Here is a 19,358-nt window from a genome sequence, read left to right as displayed (position 1 = left end):
TTCTGGTGTGCAGTGCTCTATAGCGTCGTTTTGAGGGTAGGAGTTGAAACAGTTTATGTCCAGGATGCGAGGGGTCTGTAAATATTTTCACAGCCCTCTTTTTGACTCATGCAGTATACAGGTCCTCAGTGGAAGGCAGGCTGCTAGCAAGAGAAAAGAAGTACTAGGGGGGACATGATAGCAGTAATCCAGTATTTGAGAGGCTGCCACAAAGATGAGGAGCATCAATTTATTTTCCAAAGCACCAGAAGGCAAGAGAAGAAACAATGGATGGAAACTGATCAAGGAGAGAAGCAACCTAGGAGAAATTTCCTGATACTCAAAATGATTATAGTGGAGCAGCTTTTCTTCAGAAGTTGTGGGTGCTTCAACCCTGTAAGTTTTTAAGAAGAGAGCCACTTGTCTGAAATGGCACAGGGTCTTCTGCTTGAGGAGGGGGGCTAGACTAGAAGACCGCCAAGGCCCCTCCCAGCTCTATTCTGATTCTGATTTCTCTCTCGGGGTTCATCTGAGTCCTTCGGGAGAAGGGCGGTCTAGAAATTCAATAAATAATAAAAATAATCTACCATTTGCAAGTTTCCTTTCTATAACAGCCACCAAGAAACAGCTGCCACATCACAGGCACTTCAGAGCAAAACAAAGAAAATAATGTTTTTTAGATAGTCTACCCAGCTTTTTATAAACAAAAGCAAAATAATTAAAGAATTACAATAAAATCCAGGATATTCATTCTTCTCTATTTAGATAAAGCAGAAAGGGGATATTTTCTAGATTGGGGAACCTTTTCCCCCTCCCCAATTGAAGTACTTAATTACCCATAATCCCCCCCTTAAAAGAAAAGCCCCCTTTACCCTCCATGGGGGGAGGCTTCTCCCCTTTGCCCAGAGGCTCCCCGTACAGCTCTGCATCCACCTGGGACCCTCTTGGCACCGAGCGGGGACTCAGGGCTGCCTTCCTCCTGACCAGGAGAAGCCGTCCGGGCAGCCCAAGGAAGAGCGGGAGCCCCACCTGCCCGGAGTGGATTGTATTGAGAAATACAAGGTTATTGACATTGGAGGGATATTATCTGCAATTAGGTTGGCATGCTTTTTTATGGTATAGGAAAAATAAGATACATGGTTACTTCCAAAGACACTATATAAAAAATGCTTTGTTATTAGTATGGAAAAAAATTTAGAGAGCAACACTATTTGAAAATACCAGTCTGGGGAGGCATGGCCAACATCGTGACAAAACCGCCCTGAGTCCTTCGGGAGAAGGGCGGTATAAAAATCTAATAAAATAAATAAATAAATAAATAAATAAATAAATAAATAAATAAATAAATAAATAAATAAATAAATAAATAAATAAATAAATAAATAAATAAAACGGACACGAACCCTGGGAGCTCCGGGGTGAGTTCCAACATTCCCCTCAAAATGGGGGTTCGTTTTGGAGCATAGCCGACTTGTAGGGTCACGAAGAATGAGGGAGCCGCCGGAGCGGATGGGAAAGCTGCAAATTCCCTGCAGCTCCGGCATTTTTCCCTTGACCCAGCGAGGAGGACCGCAGCCACCAACAGCTACTTGAAGTCGGGCAGTCACAAGAACGGGCAGGAGTAGTAAGCATAATTATTGAATAATATATTGAAGCCGGGTGAATTACCATCAGCTCACAGAGAGGCATTGAAGGCAAGTTTGCCAATAAGCATTTTAAGAAAAACTGTGAACAGCGGCTAATTGAAGCAGGAAATGGAAACGGAAGGAAATAATTAAAGATACCCAAAACCTGAAAAAAGAGGGTTCGGAACCTATCTTAAGAATTCTAATTGAATAGGAGAAAATATACACTTTAATTACAATTGACTTTGGAGAACTTTAAAAGTTTTTATTGACTATTTTAATAATTACAATCAAGAAGGGGGGGAAGAAAAAGAAGGGGGAAAAATGGAACTGATTAGGACTTTAAAAATTGGATTTTAACTGACTTTATTTCAACCCCTCCACTCTTTACAATTTTGGTTATAAAGGATTATAATGTAACTATTTGTGGGACTGAAAGGAGGCAATAAATTGAAACAAATTGAAACAAAGGAAACATGGCTCCAAAATGGATACTTTGCTAATTGTGGATTGTAACTGCAGTATAAAGACTGACACCTAAAGGCAGAAGAAAAAATGTAGAGGCAACAAATTGAAATAAATTGAAACAAAGGATTTGACTCCAAAATGGATACTTTGCTAATTGTGGATTGTAATCAGACTGTGAAGACTGACACCTAAAGGCAGAAGAAGAAAAGCAGTTGGGAAATGTTCTTGTGATTTCAGAACATCTTCAAAGGAAGAGTTTTGCATCCAGATGGTTGACCTTTAAGACTGATAATACTAAAGAATAACATAGAAAATAATATTAAATAACCACTAAAGACTGACACCTAAAGGCAGAAGAAGAAATACAAAAGGGGAATGTTCTTGTGATTTCAGGACATTCCAAAGAAATATTTTTGCATCTAGATGGTTGACCTTTAAGAGTTGCATATTAAAGAATAAATAAGACAAGGAATTCAGTAACTTAAGAAAATATAGTTTCTGAGCACATCTAGTGAAATTGAAAGCTTTTTGAACATTGAGTGAGAAATGGGATATTGTTTGTTTCTGAGAATGTTTGAAATTAAAACTTGTATTAATGTCGAGGAGGATGGGGGCAAACAAAGAATTTAATAAGTTAAGAAAATACAGTATTTTGAGCACATTTAGTGAAACTGAAAAAATCTGAAAATAAAGCTTTTAAGTAGAAGATTTGAATATGATTAATGCGTGAGAAATGAGATACTGTTTGTTCCTTTCTTTTTTTTTTTACTTTATCATTTTAATGTTTTTCACTTGGAATGGGATTTTGAAATAATACAAGTGATAGGGGATTTTTTAATTAAGGTAAGGCTTAAGATAGGAGAAATTTTTATTTATTTATTTATTTTTGTTTTATCATAGGAGAGATTTTTACTTTGTTTTTATTTGTTCCTTTTTATTTGGAGTTAAACCTCCAATATAACTAGCTGAACATGAGCAATAGGTGAGAAATGTGTTCTTTTTTAATTTGCTTTTGTGATCTATTTGATGCTTTTTTATTTGGAAAGGAATTTTGACATAAATAAGTGATGGGAGACCTTTCAATTAGGGTGAGAGTTAAGGCAGGAGAGATTTTTACTTGGCTTTTAATACTTTTAATTTGTTTTTATATGAGAAGTGGGATAATGCTTGTTTTTTACTATTTTAATTGTTTCTCTCTTTTTTTTTTACTTGGAATGGGATTTTGAAACAAATAAGTGATGGGTGACCTTTTAACTAAGGTGAGATTTAAGACAGGAGAGAATTTGACCTGTCTTGCTTTTATTTTATTTTTTGATTATAGGTCTTCGATAAATATTACAGATAATTGAGCTGTATTTTGTTTCTTGAAAGGGAGGGGCAAGAAAAGGGACAAAAAATATGGGAATTAGATTTGATCAAATATTTTTCAGGATAAAGGGATGGAATAAATGTTTTAAAAGAAATGGGTTATTATAAAATTTGAAGAGGGAAAAATATTGGATAAATGATACAATGAGGGGATGAAATTTGAAATATGTTTAAGTATGTACCCGACTGATATCTTGTTCAACAAAGATTTGTATGTGGGTTTTGTTTTGTTTTTAAAAACTTTTTATAAAAAAAAAGATACCAGTCTGGCTTTTGACGATGGAAGCACTTATACATCCAAATATTATTAATATGGGAAATATCGTTAGATACAAAGATGTTTTGTCAGATAAGCGGGAACTTAAAATGAAATGTGAATTGGAAAAGCAGGGGATTGATATGGATTGGTACACACAGTTGCAAATGCAATCTAGATATGAAAAGGATTCTAAACTTTATGGTTTTTATATGGAACTGACAGAATTGGATAAGATATTGACAGAAATAAAAGAGAGAATGATAAAAAAAATTGTAGTTATTTATTGAGCATTAAATTAGAAGAACAAGTCAAAGAAACAATGATAGCATGGGTGAAAAACTTTGGTCACACGATAGAGCTAGATAAATGGCAGCAACTATGGGATAGGAGTTACAAATTAACATTGTCAACTGCATACGAGGAAAACCTATATAAGATGTTTTACAGGTGGCACTTAGCACCAGAAAGACTGGCCAAAATGTTTAAAGATAAATCAACTAAATGTTGGAAATGCCAAGAAATCTGGGTCATATTATCATATGTGGTGGACATGTGGGGAAGCAAATAGATACTGGGCAAAAAATTGTATTTGGCTGGAGAAGGTGATGCAACAACGTATTGATTTAAAACTGGAATTGTTCCTGTTGGGGATTTTACTGGGAATTTATAATAAAGAAACTGTATATTTGATTATTCATTGATTATTCATAACTGCAGCTAGAATTGCATTTGCAGAAAATTGGAAAAGCGAAGAGATCCCTATAGATGAAAAACTGATTTAACAAAATATTAGAATGTGCAGAAATGAACAGATTAACACTTGCAATTCAAGAAAAGGAAGAATCAGAATATTACCATATATGGGACTTATTTTATCAATGGTTGGAGAATGAATGTTCTTTCTGCGCCAACTCAGTAAGCTCAAACTGCCCAAGGAGCTGCTGATCCAATTCTACAGAGGAATTATTGAGTCTGTCATTTGCACCTCTATAACTGTCTGGTTCGGTTCTGCAACCCAACAAGAAAAACACAGACTTCAGAGGATAATTAGAACTGCAGAAAAAATAATTGCTACCAACTTGCCTTCCATTGAGGACCTGTATACTGCACGAATCAAGAAGAGGGCCGTGAAAATATTTGCAGATCCCTCGCATCCTGGACATAAACTGTTTCAACTCCTACCCTCAAAACGACGCTATAGAGCACTGCACACCAGAACAACTAGACACAAGAACAGTTTTTTCCCAAAGGCCATCACTCTGCTAAACAAATAATTCCCTCAACACTGTCAGACTATTTACTGAATCTGCACTACTATTAATCGTTTCATAGTTCCCATCACCAATCTCTTTCCACTTATGACTGTATGACTATAACTTGTTGCTGGCAATCCTTATGATTTATATTGATATATTGATCATCAATTGTGTTGTAAATGTTGTACCTTGATGAACGTATCTTTTCTTTTATGTACACTGAGAGCATATGCACCAAGACAAATTCCTTGTGTGTCCAATCACACTTGGCCAATAAAATTCTATTCTATTCTATTCTATTCTATTTATTGTAAAAATAGATAAGTAAAGAAGACAAGTGTTAGCTTTATGTTATTTTATCAGTATTATTATTTAGTATTAATATAAGAATGAATGTAAGAAATGAATATGGTGGTAAGTTTATTTGTTAAGACATGAAGAATTTTATACGCAGAGGACACACTGTCTAACGTAAGATGGAATGTTTGTATTAAAAGAATTTTTTTTTAAAAAAAAATTGCTTTGGGGCACTGCCTATGTTTGTATTCTCGAAGAAGAATCATAAAAAAGCCTTCCCAATTTAATATCCTCTTATTTTTCAGCAATAACCACTCTTTCATCCAAAGCAAACAGGCTGCAAAATAAAAAATTTAATCAGGGAATCCTAATCATCCTCTTTCTCTTTGATCTTGAACAGTTTTAAATTAAACTCTTGGTTTTTCTCCTGCCATATAAACTTAGATATACCTTCCTGTCATTGCTTATGTGGTGCACCCATTGTCCGCATAGGTATTGTTTAAAACAGAAACATCAGTCTAGTAATATAGTTCCTTTTAATTATAGAACTTCTATAATCGATGACAATTGTATTTTTTCCCCATCTTAATAGATCCTTTTCAATTTGACTGCATCTCTGGACTGGAGTGTGATTTTTAAGGGACGATTGACAAGAAAATGCTCTCCCACAATCTCAGAGTTTCTAACCCCCCCCCACCCGTTTATGAACTCTTATATGACTTCTAAATTCTAGTTGAACAACTATGAAAAACTGTTCTACCATCTGGGCCTATAAGGGCTTTTTCCATATGATTTTCCTGATGTCTCGCTTTTGAGCAAAACATTACCACACTCTATGCATCTCTATGGCTTCACTCGCGTATGGACCTTTTGATGCCTTGCAAGGTGTTGTTTTCGGGAAAAACATTTCCCACATTCCACACACAGGTATGGCTTCTCCCCCGTGTGGATTCTCTGATGAGCCCGTAGTCGTGTTTCTGTGGGAAAACCTTTCCCACACTCCGCACATTTACAGGGCCTTTCTCCTGTGTGTCCCTTCTGATGTCTCCGAAGTTCAGCAGACTCCACAAATGTTTTCTCACATTCTGGGCATTGATAAGGTCTTTCTCCAGTGTGAAGTCTCTGATGTCGAATTAGGTGTGACTTTGTGCCAAAACATCTCCCACATTCTGGGCATTGATAGGGTCTTTCTCCGGTGTGAAGTCTCTGATGTTGAATTAGTTGTGACTTTGTGCCAAAACATCTCCCACATTCTGGGCAGTGATGGGGTCCTTCTCCGGTGTGAAGTATCTGATGTCGAATTAGGTGTGACTTTGTGCCAAAACATTTCCCACATTCTGGGCATTTTTCATTTTTCTGCACACGCCTGAAAGGTTTCTCTCCTTTGTGAATCCTCTCATGTTTTCTAAGATAATATTTGCAATGGAAAGTTTTCTCACACTCCGGACATTTATATTGCTTCTCAAAGTGGCTTCGCTGATGCAGCACAAGTCCATGTTTCCAGACAAAAGATTTCTCACACAGTGGGCATTTGTGGGGTTTCTCATCCGTATGGATTTGGCAGTGAATTCTAAGGGTTGATGGACGACCAAATAATTTCCCACAGTCTAAACATTTGAATATTTTTTCCCCTCTGTGAACATTCTCATGACTTTGGAGGCTTTGTATTGTACGGAAAAATGTTCCACACTCGATGCACATAAAGGGCTTCACCCCTGTATGGATACTCTGATGTTGAACAAGAGTTATCTTCCGAGAAAAAAATTTATCACAATCATTACATTTGTATAGTTTTTCTCCCGTGTGTGTCCTTTGGTGTCTCCGAAGTGTAGCAGATTCCACAAATCTTTTCAAACATTCTGGGCATTGATAGGGTCTTTCCCCAGTGTGAATTCTTTGATGTCGCATTAGTGTTGACTTTTCACCAAAACATCTCCCACATTCTAGGCATTCATAGGGTCTTTCTCCAGTGTGAGTTCTCTGATGATTCAGCAGGCATGATTTGTTAGAAAAAGATTTCCCACATTCTAGGCACGTTTTGCTTTCCTTTGTGTGTGTTTTATTATGTTGGCAAAGAGATGAGCTCCGAGTGAAACATTTTCCACACTTCAAGCATTTATAAGGACTCTGCCCTGTGTGAATAATCTCATGTTTTCTAAATAATTGTTTATAACGGAAAGATTTCCCACGCTCAAGACATTGATAAGGTTTCTCTCTGGCGTGGATTTGTTGATGTTTAAGCAGCTGTGAGTTTTGAGAAAAGCACAGCCCACATTGCACACACTTGCAGGGCTTCTCTTCAGCCGGGCTCTTCTGAGGCCTAGAAAGACGCCGTCTCCCAGGAAATCTTCCCCAGCGCTTCCAGGATTCCTGAGATCTCTTTCCCTGGTGGATTCGCTGATGGGCTCCAAGGTCCGATCCTTTAGCAAAACGCTTCCCGCACTCTCCGCATTTATAAGGCCTCAGTCCAGGGTGGCTCCGGAGATGTTTGGCAAAGCTCCACATTCCAGGAAAGGAGTTTCCACAATGAAAACACAGGTGGGATCCATTCCCCGTATGCAGCTTCCGGTGGATCAAAAGGAGGGACCGGTGAGCAAAGGATTTCTCGCACTTGGAGCATTTGTAGAGTCTCCCCAGATTCCTCTGAAGGGACCTTTGGCCAAAGTGTTCCTCCCTCTGCATAGTTTCCAGGGGCTGCTCACGTCCACAGCTTTCAATCCAAGGAAACTGTAACAAGCAGAACTTTGGCCAAAAGGTTGGAAGATGGGCAGGAGGATGAGCTCCAGAACGAGTCCAAAAGCTGAGAAGACGAAACTTCTGGTCCTGGTGACTGAGCCAGATGGGATCCTGCAAGCAGAGCTTCCTCCAAAGGTTTTCCTGGTTGCACCTGCAGGATGAAGATGAAAGAAGTGAAGGAGAGAGGAAGGTTTATTTTATTCAGCTCTCCAAATAGCCCAAACAATAGCTGGAACACCCTCTATATGAACCCTGGAGGGGCCCCCAAAGCCTCTATTCCCTCCCCACAGAATTAAAGCCATACTGGGATCCTCTTGCCCTCCATTTGCCAGCCTGAACTGGGGTTGATCCCTGCCTTTTCCTTTTTGCCCTGTTTTCAGGACGGTGATGCTACATGACGTGAGACAAACTGCAAAGAGCCCACCTGTAGGATTTGTATGTGCCAGGTAGATCTAATTGTGTAGAGAGTACAAGCCATGTAAATATTCATGGACATTGCTTTTTGGGCCAGCACAGATTGAAAATGTCTTCCTCCTAGAATGGCTTCCTATTGTTGCTTTATGGTTTAGGGAGGGTGCAAATAATTGATTGGGGCCAGCAATGCAGTTTGGACACAATAGAGAACAAACAGCTTCCACTAAAAAACCTGCCCCTATATATGAACCTAAAGAGAAAAACCTATGGAAGTGTAAAAAGATAGCACCCACCCTCCTCCTAGAAGAATGAAATATTCTAGGAAATAGTAAAAACCAGAATATTATACCTCTCTGGATGAGAAAAGGAGAAACATGCACTTGGAAAGTAGCCCCCATCTTTGTTAATAGCCCCAGAAAGACTGGTGCCAACCTATCTACAAGGCAAAAGACTGGGCCAGTCTATCTACAAAACAGAAGACCTTCGCCCTCAGGACATGATAGGATTATCCCTCACTCAAGATCCAAACCAGGACAAAGCCATAATAGGAATTGCCCAAAACCCTTTCAGAACACAACTGTCTTCATTACATCATCACCCAGCAAGATTTAACCAAGCCTTGGACTCAAGACAACCTACAAAGTTACCCCTGCATGGCCCCATGGGAGTCTGACAACCAATCAGAATACCTGCCCTTACACAGAAACAGGAAGATCCAAGGCGGGGCCCAAGAGAGGGTATATTTCTCTCTCTCTCTTCCACATGTTCCATTGCCCAGGACCTCAAACCATATGGTCCTGTCCACCATTAAACCATCTTTCCAAACAGCCTCTATGTTTCCCGTGTCTTTCTTCCCATTTGGAACTGAACCCAGATGGACATTTCTGTTGTGGTCCGCCAGCAGGCTGTGGAGCTGGCAACAGAGTCAGACAGCGATGAGGCTAAGGAACAGCATGGGCCACTCCTGGAGGCTGGGGAAGGCCCGGATGAGGGCTCTGCCTCAGAGGCAGAGGTGGGGCCAGGGCCATTGGGGAGTGACGTGCGGACTCCAGAGCCTGACAGTAGTGAGGCAGAGGAACAGGAGGAGCCTGTTCCTAATGCACACATGAGAAGAGCTGTTGTGCCTCGTCCGCTTTCCCCGCAGCCGGGGCCTTCTTATCTGCTTCCGAACGCTGAGGAATGTCCTAGCATGCCTCCCGGCCCCAGCCCTGGCTCCATGGCCAGACAGGCTGAGGAAGAAGAAGCGCCTCCAGCCCCCAGCCCTGGCTCCATGCCCAGGCAAACGAAGCAACTAGACCCCTCCCCCTCCCCCACAGCATGTGAGCCTGAGGAAGGTCAATTACCAACAGCTGCAGACTGGAGTGACCCTCGCTTCAGGAGAATTGATAAGCGGCGGCAACAGAAGGAAGGGAGGGGCAGGCCGGGATAAGTGCTGAGTCATGGAGCCACACCCCATGGCCTATATAAAGGATCTGCTTTCTGGCATTCTCTGAGTCAGGCAAAGTCTACCTTATCTTGCTGAAATCACTTTCTGGTCTCCTGCCTGCCTTGAGAACTTTGCTAGGACTTTGGCAGAACTGCAGAGGCACGCCTGATTCGGATTTCCCTGACCCGGCCGTCAGCGGAGGAGTGGGACATGACAAGAGCTGCCAGAAGGCAAGAGCAGCTCAAACAAAGAGGACGACTCAGGAGCAGGGCCAAGAGATGACTGGTCCCTATACTCTGTGAGGGAACCAATTCCATTCAAATCTTGATTGTCAGTGCACAACATATGTGCAATCAGATTGGTTGAGCTCCCCAGTGCACCCCCCCCCAACACAATGCAACTCACAGTGAAGACAGAAAATCCCTAACCCAATAAATCATATTAACCAAACACCCAGCCCTATTGCACCAGTTTGAACGTTACATATTGCGCTGACCCTGCAGTCCATCATACTACATAGCAGGGTTGAAATCCAGCAGGTTCTGACAGGTTCTAGAGAACCGGTAGCAGAAATTTTGAGCAGTTCAGAGAACCGGTAGCAGAAATTTTGAGCAGTTCAGAGAACCGGTAGCGGAAATTTTGATTAGTTCAAAGAACAAATACCACCTCTGGCTGGCCCCAGAGTGGGAATGGAGATTTTGCAATATCCTTCCCCTGGAGTGGAGTGGGAATGGGGATTTTGCAGTATCCTTCCCCTGGAGTGGGGTGGGAATGGAGATTTTGCAGTATCCTTCCCCCAGGAGTGGGGTGGGATGGGGGTTTTGCAGTATCCTTCCCCTGGAGTGGGGTGGGAATGGAGATTTTGCAGTATCCTTCCTCCAGGAGTGGGGTGGAAATGGAGATTTTGCAGTAATCTTCCCCCAGGAGTGGGGTGGGAATGGGGATTTTGCAGTATCCTTCCCCTGGAGTGGGGTGGGAATGGAGATTTTGCAGTATCATTCCCCCAGGATTGAGGTGGGAATAGAGATTTTGCAATATCATTCCCCAGGAGTGGGGTGGGAATGGAAATTTTGCAGTATCCTTCCCCTGGACTAAGATGGGAATAGAGATTTTGCAGTATCCTTCCCTCAGGAGTGGGGAGGGAATGGGGATTTTGCAGTTTCCTTCCCTCAGGAGTGGGGAGGGAATGGGGATTTTGCAGTATCCTTCCCTCAGGAGTGGGGTGGGAATGGGGATTTTGCAGTATCCTTCCCTCAGGAGTGGGGTGGAAATGGGGATTTTGCAGTATCCTTCCCCTGGAGTGGGGTGGGAATGGGGATTTTGCAATATCCTTCCCCTGGAGTGGGGTGGGAATGGAGATTTTGCAGTATCCTTCCCCTGCCATGCCCACCAAGCCACACCATGCCACCAAGCCATGCCCACAGAACTGGTAGTAAAAAAAATTGGATTTCACCACTGCTACATAGTTATGATGTTATTTCTCATTCAGGAGTCTGACACCCCACGGATAAAACCTGTTCTCCAGCCTGTTTGTATGGCTGGCTATACTTCTCTATCTCCTTCCTGATGGTAGTCCTCCCAGAATTTTTTTTTTTTTGGTCTGAAAACTGACGGCTGTGGCCCAGCTAAGCCAAAGTGAACCCCACATCTGAGAGGAAACATGGGAAGCTGTAGCTCAGGAGTAGTGACAGGAACCCCCTTAGGAGATTTAGGAAAGAGATGTGAGCGAATTGTGTAAAGAGTGGGCTTTGCTCAGGGACTTGAGCAGGGACTGCTTGAGCAGGGGGCTGGTCTAGAAGACCTCCAAGGGCCCTTCCCGCCCTATTCTGATGGATAAAAGCCACCAAGGAGAGGCTGACACATCACAGCCTCCTTCAGAGCAAAACTAGGCAAATAATGATTTTTTTCCCCAGATTATACTCAGCTGTGCAGAAAGAAAAGTAAACAATTGAAATACTAAAATAAAAGCAAAGAATTCATTTTTCTCTATTCAAGCAATTTAAAGCTCCCCCCCCTTAAAGAAAACCCTCCACCCCCCCAATTGAAGTGAGGAGGCGGCTATTTCTTTCATTCACCCCAGAATCCCCCCTGAACCCCTTCAAAGAAAAGCCCCCTTTGCCCTCCGTGGGGCGGGGCTTCCCCCCCTTTGCCCAGCCCCGCATCCACCCGGGACCCTCTCGGGGCTACCTTCCTCCTGGCGGGGAGAAGCCCTCCGGGCAGCCCGAGGGAGGGAGAGCGGGAGCCCCACCTGCCCGGAGCGGGACCCAGGAGCAGCCTTGCCGGCAAACGAAGAATTGGCACAGCCGCCCAAAACGCCGCAAGTGGGGAAACCACAGAGAGGGAGGAAGAACGACAAGAGATTCCTAGAAAGGCCCCACGAATCCGTCTCCCCGCCTTTTCTGGCCCCATTTCCGCCCTGGGAGGGGGCCCGAGACGCTCTAGTCGCTCCTTTCCTCGCCTCCTCCGCGTCCTGGGAAGTGCCTCTTTCCCAGCCGGGCGGAGTCCAGAGTGGCCGGGATCCTTTCCCTCCCCCACCCACTCTTGGGAAGAGGCCACCGGGGATCCTCGCTCCCTGCTTCCCCCAAAGTTTGGGAGGACTTGGAGGCGGGACAGCTTAAAATTTCCACTTTTTTCTCCACTTCGGGGCATCAGGAAGCACTCATGCCAGAAGCTTTCCTTTCATGGTGGTTTGCTGACTGTGGGGTAACCGGTCGGTTTGTTTAACTTTCAAAGCCACGAATGAGCAAATCTTTAGAATAACAGAGTTGGGAGCTTGGAGGTCTTCTAGCCCAACCAAGAGATCCTATCATTCCAGAGAAGTGACTGTCTAGTGCAGGGGTCTCCAACCTTGGCAACTTTAAGACTTGTGGACTTCAACTCCCAGAATACCCCAGCCAGCTTTGCTTTGCTGGCTGAGGAACTGTGGGAGTTGAAGTCCACAAGTCTTAAAAGAGCCAAGTTTGCAGACCCCTGGACTAGACAATCAGTTCCTGCAACCTTTCCTCTTTCGTTGTAGCCGACAGTCCCCTCCCTAATCATCTTTGTTGCTCTTCCCTGCACCCTTATTAGGCTCAACATCTTTTTTATATTGTGATAAAAAATGTACAAAACCCCCAAGATGAAGTTTGACCCAATCTGGAATTTTTAAAGTTTATGAATAAACTGTTTGATTATGCTTGGACGGTTGCAAAGAAACTCCAGGGGTAGGACCTAAATTTTAATCTGACTTTCCTTTCCTGTTTTGGAAAGAATAATATAGAAGAGAAGAGAATAGGGTAGGATAGAATAGAATAGAATAGAATAGAATACAATATAATTTTTTATTGGCCAAGTGTAATTAGACACACAAGGCATTTGTCTTGGTGCATACACTCTCAGTGTACATAAAAGAAAAGATACCTTCATCGAGGTACAACACTTACAACACTTAATCATAGTCATAGGCTACAACTAAGCAATCAGGAAACAATCAATTACAGGATAAATCGTAAGGATATAAGCAACAAAGTTACAGTCATAAGTGGAAGGATATTGGTGATGGGAATGATGAGATTAATAGTAGTGCAGATTTAGTAAATAGTTTGACATTGTTGAGGGAATTATTTATTTAGCAGAGTGATGGCTTTCGGGGAAAAACTTTTCTTGTGTCTCGTTGTTCTGGTGTGCAGTGCTCTATAGCGTCGTTTTGAGGGTAGGAGTTGAAACAGTTTATGTCCAGGATGCGAGGGGTCTGTAAATATTTTCACAGCCCTCTTTTTGACTCATGCAGTATACAGGTCCTCAATGGAAGGCAGGTTGGTAGCAAGAGAAAAGAAGGACTAGGGGGGACATGATAGCAGTAATCCAGTATTTGAGAGGCTGCCACAAAGAGGAGGAGCGTCAATTTATTTTCCAAAGCACCAGGAGGCAGGAGAAGAAACAATGGATGGAAACTTATCAAGGAGAGAAGCAACCTAGGAGAAATTTCCTGATACTCAAAATGATTATAGTGGAGCAGCTTTTCTTCAGAAGTTGTGGGTGCTTCAACCCTGTAAGTTTTTAAGAAGAGAGCCACTTGTCTGAAATGGCACAGGGTCTTCTGCTTGAGGAGGGGGGCTAGACTAGAAGACCTCCAAGGCCCCTCCCAGCTCTATTCTGATTCCGATTTCTCTCTCGGGGTTCATCTACCATTTGCAAGTTTCCTTTCTAAAACAGCCACCAAGAAAGAGCTGCCACATCACAGGCACTTCAGAGCAAAACAAAGAAAATAATGTTTTTTAGATAGTCTACCCAGCTTTGTATAAACAAAAGCAAAATAATTAAAGAATTACAATAAAATCCAGGATATACATTTTTCTCTATTCAGATAAAGCAGAAAATGGATATTTTCTAGATTGGCAGAACATGAGCTCAATCCAAGCAACATGAACCTTTGCCCCCCATAAAGCATAAACCTTTTCCCCCTCCCCAATTGAAGTACTTAATTACCCATAATCCCCCCTTAAAAGAAAAGCCCCCTTTACCCTCCGTGGGGGGAGGCTTCTCCCCCTTTGCCAAGAGGATCCCCGTCCAGCTCTGCATCCGCCTGGGACCCTCTTGGCACCGAGCGGGGACTCAGGGCTGCCTTCCTCCTGACCAGGAGAAGCCGTCCGGGCAGCTCGAGGAAGAGCGGGACCCCAACCTGCCCGGAGTCGATTGTATTGAGAAATACAAGGTTATTGACATTGGAGGGATATTATCTGCAATTAGGTTGGCATGCTTTTTTATGGTATAGGAAAAATAAGATACATGGTTACTTCCGAAGACACTATATAAAAAATGCTTTGTTATTAGTATGGAAAAAAAATTAGAGAGGAACACTATTTGAAGATACCGGTCTGGGGAGGTGTGGCCTGCAGTATAAAGACTGACACCTAAAGGCAGAAGAAGAAATGCAGAGACAACAAATTGAAATAAATTGAAACAAAGGATTTGGCTCCAAAATGGATACTTTGCTAATTGTGGATTGTAATCAGACTGTGAAGACTGGCACCTAAAGGCAGAAGAAGAAAAGCAGTTGGGAAATGTTCTTGTGATTTCAGAACATCTTCAAAGGAAGAGTTTTGCATCCAGATGGTTGACCTTTAAGACTGATAATACTAAAGAATAACATAGAAAATAATATTAAATAAACACTAAAGACTGACACCTAAAGGCAGAAGAAGAAATACAAAAGGGGAATGTTCTTGTGATTTCAGGACATTCCAAAGAAATATTTTTGCATCTAGATGGTTGACCTTTAAGAGTTGCATATTAAAGAATAAATAAGACAAGGAATTCAATAAATTAAGAAAATATAGTTTCTGAGCACATCTAGTGAAATTGAAAGCTTTTTGAATATGAACATTGAGTGAGAAATGGGATATTGTTTGTTTCTGAGAATGTTTGAAATTAAAACCTGTATTAATGTTGAGGAGGATGGGGGCAAACAAAGAATTTAATAAGTTAAGAAAATAAAATATTTTGAGCACATTTAGTGAAACTGAAAAAATCTGAAGATAAAGCTTTTAAGTAGAAGATTTGAATATGATTAATGCGTGAGAAATGAGATACTGTTTGTTCCTTTCTTATTTTTTTTTTACTTTATCATTTTAATGTTTTTCACTTGGAATGGGATTTTGAAATAATACAAGTGATAGGGGATTTTTTAATTAAGGTAAGGCTTAAGAACTTAAGAACTTAAAATGAAATGTGAATTGGAAAAGCAGGGGATTGATATGGATTGGTACACAGTTGCAAATGCAATCTAGATATGAAAAGGATTCTAAACTTTATGGTTTTTATATGGAACTGACAGAATTGGATAAGATATTGACAGAAATAAAAGAGAGAATGATAAAAACAATTGTAGAGTTATTTATTGAGCATTAAATTAGGAGAACAAGTCAAAGAAACAATGATAGCATGGGTGAAAAACTTTGGTCACACGATACAGCTAGATAAATGGCAGGAACTATGGGATAGGAGTTACAAATTAACATTGTCAACTGCATACAAGGAAAACCTATATAAGATGTTTTACAGATGGGACTTCCGGTTGGCCCCACCTTTCTCGCTGGGTGCCTAACTTAAGGCACTCCGCACTGGATATCGTAAAAGCCGGTGAAAACAGCGAAAAACAGCTGTTCCCGGCTTCGATTTCTCTCTCTGGTCAAAAGAGAGAGAATAGAGCTGCAGGGGGGAGTGATAGATTCTCCTAGGGGCTTTGTTTTTCTTATGCAGAGTCCCGAAGGGTTTGAATCCCATTGAAATCTTACTATCTCCGGTCTTCAGTGCGCTCCTGCAAAAGCAGGAAAAGAGGAAGGTGTCCACCTCTGCTCAATTGATTTCTTTTTGTGGATATCTACATGCAGACGGAAGAAGTACGAGTGAACAATTATTGGATTGCAAGTATTTTTGATTTCCTGACTTCCACCTTTTAAAAAGAGAAACTTTTTTTCTCCCTTGCTTTAACTGACTGTTTAAAATGGTGTTTGAGAGGAAGTGAAAGTAAAGCGAAGTAAAGTGGAAAGGAGCAAGCTGCGTAACTAAGAAGCTAGGAAAAACTATTTGTGGATTGTAACGAATTGAGCTCTCTTATACTTAAAGGAAAAATTGTGTTTACTTGCTGAGAAAGTGAAAGTGAATGGAGACTTTATCTTATTGTGCTGGACTGTGGACTGTTTGTTTTATATTAGTTTGTTTAAGTATTTCATAAGGGGATTCTCAGCAAGAACTTTGCTATGAAGGTTTTTTCAGAAGAATGGATTCGTGACTTTATACAGGATTATACAGAAAGAATGTATTTAATTATTCAAAAATACGAATTGATAAAAAATGGGGATGTTTTGGATGAGAGCTTGGAGGAAATTAACCAGTGTAATCAGTACTTGGATGGAATGGAGGTGCAAACAAAAATGGATAAAAATGAAGATATGATCGTGAATAAACAAGATGATCTAAAAAGGCTCTTTTTAAAAAGTTTAGATGAAATGCCTGAATCTGTGTTACAAGACGCTGTCTCCCGAATTGGAAAAATTTACAGGGTTAATGCTTTCCAAGAGTTCTCTTTCCGGACTGATGGAATATATGGCAGTAACTTGTGGATTTTTGGACATAAGGAACTATCAGGAAATATTGTGATTGACTTTCTAAAAGGAGTACTGAAGGAAAGACAGAGACTAATGCATCAAATAAAATGGCAAGAGATAAAAGTATTATCTTTGAAAGAAGCTTTTTTTGAAATATTAACAGATAAAAATATTAGCGTCCCTGAAAGTCTTTATGTGAGAAAGATCTGGAAGAAATGGGTTGATTATATGTTTCACATCTATCATAAAAGACTAAATATTTGGATTTATATTGGATTTTGAATATAAAGTTGAATAGATACTGTAATTTCTTGTATTCAAATTATATAATGTGTTGTACTGAATTGCAAATAGAATATTCTCGAAAGATCTTATGTAAGAAAGATTTGGGGGGGAAATTATATGGTTATAGAAGCTATAAGGGAGATATTCTCTGAATTGGATTGGATTTTTACACATTAGCTGGTTTTAAATACTTTAGGATTAATTTGTTCTACTGATTTATATATTTTATTATTGTTAATTGTTAATTATTTTTTTTTGAAGGATTGGTTATGTAAGGAGGAAGTCAGAGCTAGAGAGGGAAAATTGGTATAATAGTTTTTGGGGAAATTTTTTTTTAGCATATGTTTGTTCTATTTTTAACTATCCCTTGTGTTTGTTCTGGGAAGTCAGGGGGGAGGGGTTTGTGAAGGGAGGGGATGGGGCTGGAGGAAAGTGGGGAAATTTTGTAAAACTTTTGAATAAAAAAAAAAGATGTTTTACAGATGGCACTTAGCACCAGAAAGACTGGCCAAAATGTTTAAAGATAAATCAACTAAACGTTGGAAATGCCAAGAAACCTGGGTCATATTATCATATGTGGTGGACATGTGAGGAAGCAAATAGATACTGGGCAAAAAATTGTATTTGGCTGGAGAAGATGATGCAACAACGTATTGATTTAAAACTGGAATTGTTCCTGTTGGGGATTTTACTGGGAATTTATAATAAAGAAACTGTATATTTGATTATTCATTGATTATTCATAACTACAGCTAGAATTGTATTTGCACAAATTGGAAAAGCGAAGAGATCCCTATAGATGAAAAACTGATTTAAGAAAATATTAGAATGTGCAGAAATGAACAGATTAACACTTGCAATTCAAGAAAAGGAAGAATCAGAATATTACCATATATGGGACTTATTTTATCAATGGTTAGAGAATGAATATCAAAGCCATTTATTGTAAAAATAGATAAGTAAAGAAGACAAGTGTTAGCTTTATGTTATTTTATCACTATTATTATTTAGTATTAATATAAGAATGAATGTAAGAAATGAATATAGTGGTAAGTTTACTTGTTAAGACGCGAAGAATTTTATACGCAGAGGGCACACTGTCTAAAGTAAGATGGAATGTTTGTATTAAAAGTTTTTGTTTTTTTTTAAATTGCTATGGGGCACTGCCTATGTTTGTATTCTCAAAGCAGAACCATAAAAAAGCCTTCCCAATTTAAAATCCTCTTATTTTTCAGCAATAACCAGTCTTTCATCCAAAGCAAACAGGCTGCAATGTAAAAAATTTAATCAGGGAATCCTAATCATCCTCTTTGTTATCAGGGAAAGTCTAGAACCGAAGGAGACCACTGTACCTCAGATAGCCGGTTGTGAATCCCTCTTTGTGAAGTGGGGTCATAGGGCCCAGATGGGCTTGTTGATCGTATACATGGCTCCTTGCTGCGTGACAACAGCCCTGCCCGAGCTGCTGGAGGTGCTTGCCGGGGTGGTGGTGGTGGAGACCCCCAGACTTATGGTCTTTGGGGACTTCGACTTGCCATCGACCGGCTTGTCATCAACGACGGCTCGGGTGTTCATGGCCTCCATGGCGGCCTTGGACCTGGCTCAAGTAGTTGATGGCCCTACTCACATCGGGGGAAGCACACTGGATCTGATATTTATCTCTGGACAGTGGTTGAATGATCTGGACTTAGGAGATCTAGTCATTGAGCCTTTGTCATGATCAGATCATTCTCTCCTTCGCCTGGACTTTCGGAATGCCACTCAACACCGCAGGGAGACGGGACCAATACGTTGGTTCCATCCCAGGCGCCTGATGGACCCGGAGAGGTTTCTGATGGAGCTTGGACCGTTCCCCGAGGAGCTGGCCCATGGTACAGCTGAAGAACTAGTTGCGGCCTGGGAACTGGCCGTGGCTGGGGCTCTAGACCGTGTCGTGCCTTTGCGGCCTCTGACCCAGCGTAGGTCTCAACCGGCTCCTTGGTTCTCCGAGGAGCTGAGGGAGATGAAATGCCGGAGAAGTGCCTGGAGATCCAGCCGTTCAGGGGCTGACTGAACACTAGTTAGGTCATATAGTAGGACGTACCTAGTGGCATTGAGGGAAGGGAAGCGTCTATACGTTTCCTGCCTCATTGCGTCGGCAGATAACCACCCGGCCGC

General features: G+C 41.2%; 1 protein-coding gene across 1 annotated transcript; it reads right to left on the bottom strand.

The window, feature by feature from the left end:
- Positions 1-2,741: 2,741 nt before the first annotated feature.
- On the bottom strand, positions 2,742-18,785 carry LOC131189500 (zinc finger protein 420-like). Its single transcript, XM_058165600.1, has 4 exons — positions 18,702-18,785; positions 14,331-14,488; positions 12,077-12,466; positions 2,742-8,139 (listed from the first exon to the last, which is right to left on the bottom strand). The coding sequence occupies exons 1-4, from the start codon at positions 18,783-18,785 to the stop codon at positions 6,096-6,098; spliced, it is 2,676 nt and encodes an 891-aa protein (XP_058021583.1). The 3' UTR covers positions 2,742-6,095.
- Between the last annotated feature and the right edge of the window lie 573 nt (positions 18,786-19,358).

This window comes from Ahaetulla prasina, chromosome 2 (genome assembly GCF_028640845.1).
Source record: "Ahaetulla prasina isolate Xishuangbanna chromosome 2, ASM2864084v1, whole genome shotgun sequence".
Classification (NCBI taxonomy): Eukaryota; Metazoa; Chordata; class Lepidosauria; order Squamata; family Colubridae; genus Ahaetulla; species Ahaetulla prasina.
The sequence above is the reverse complement of the archived record's forward strand: the minus strand, read 5'-3'. Positions and strand labels throughout refer to the sequence as shown.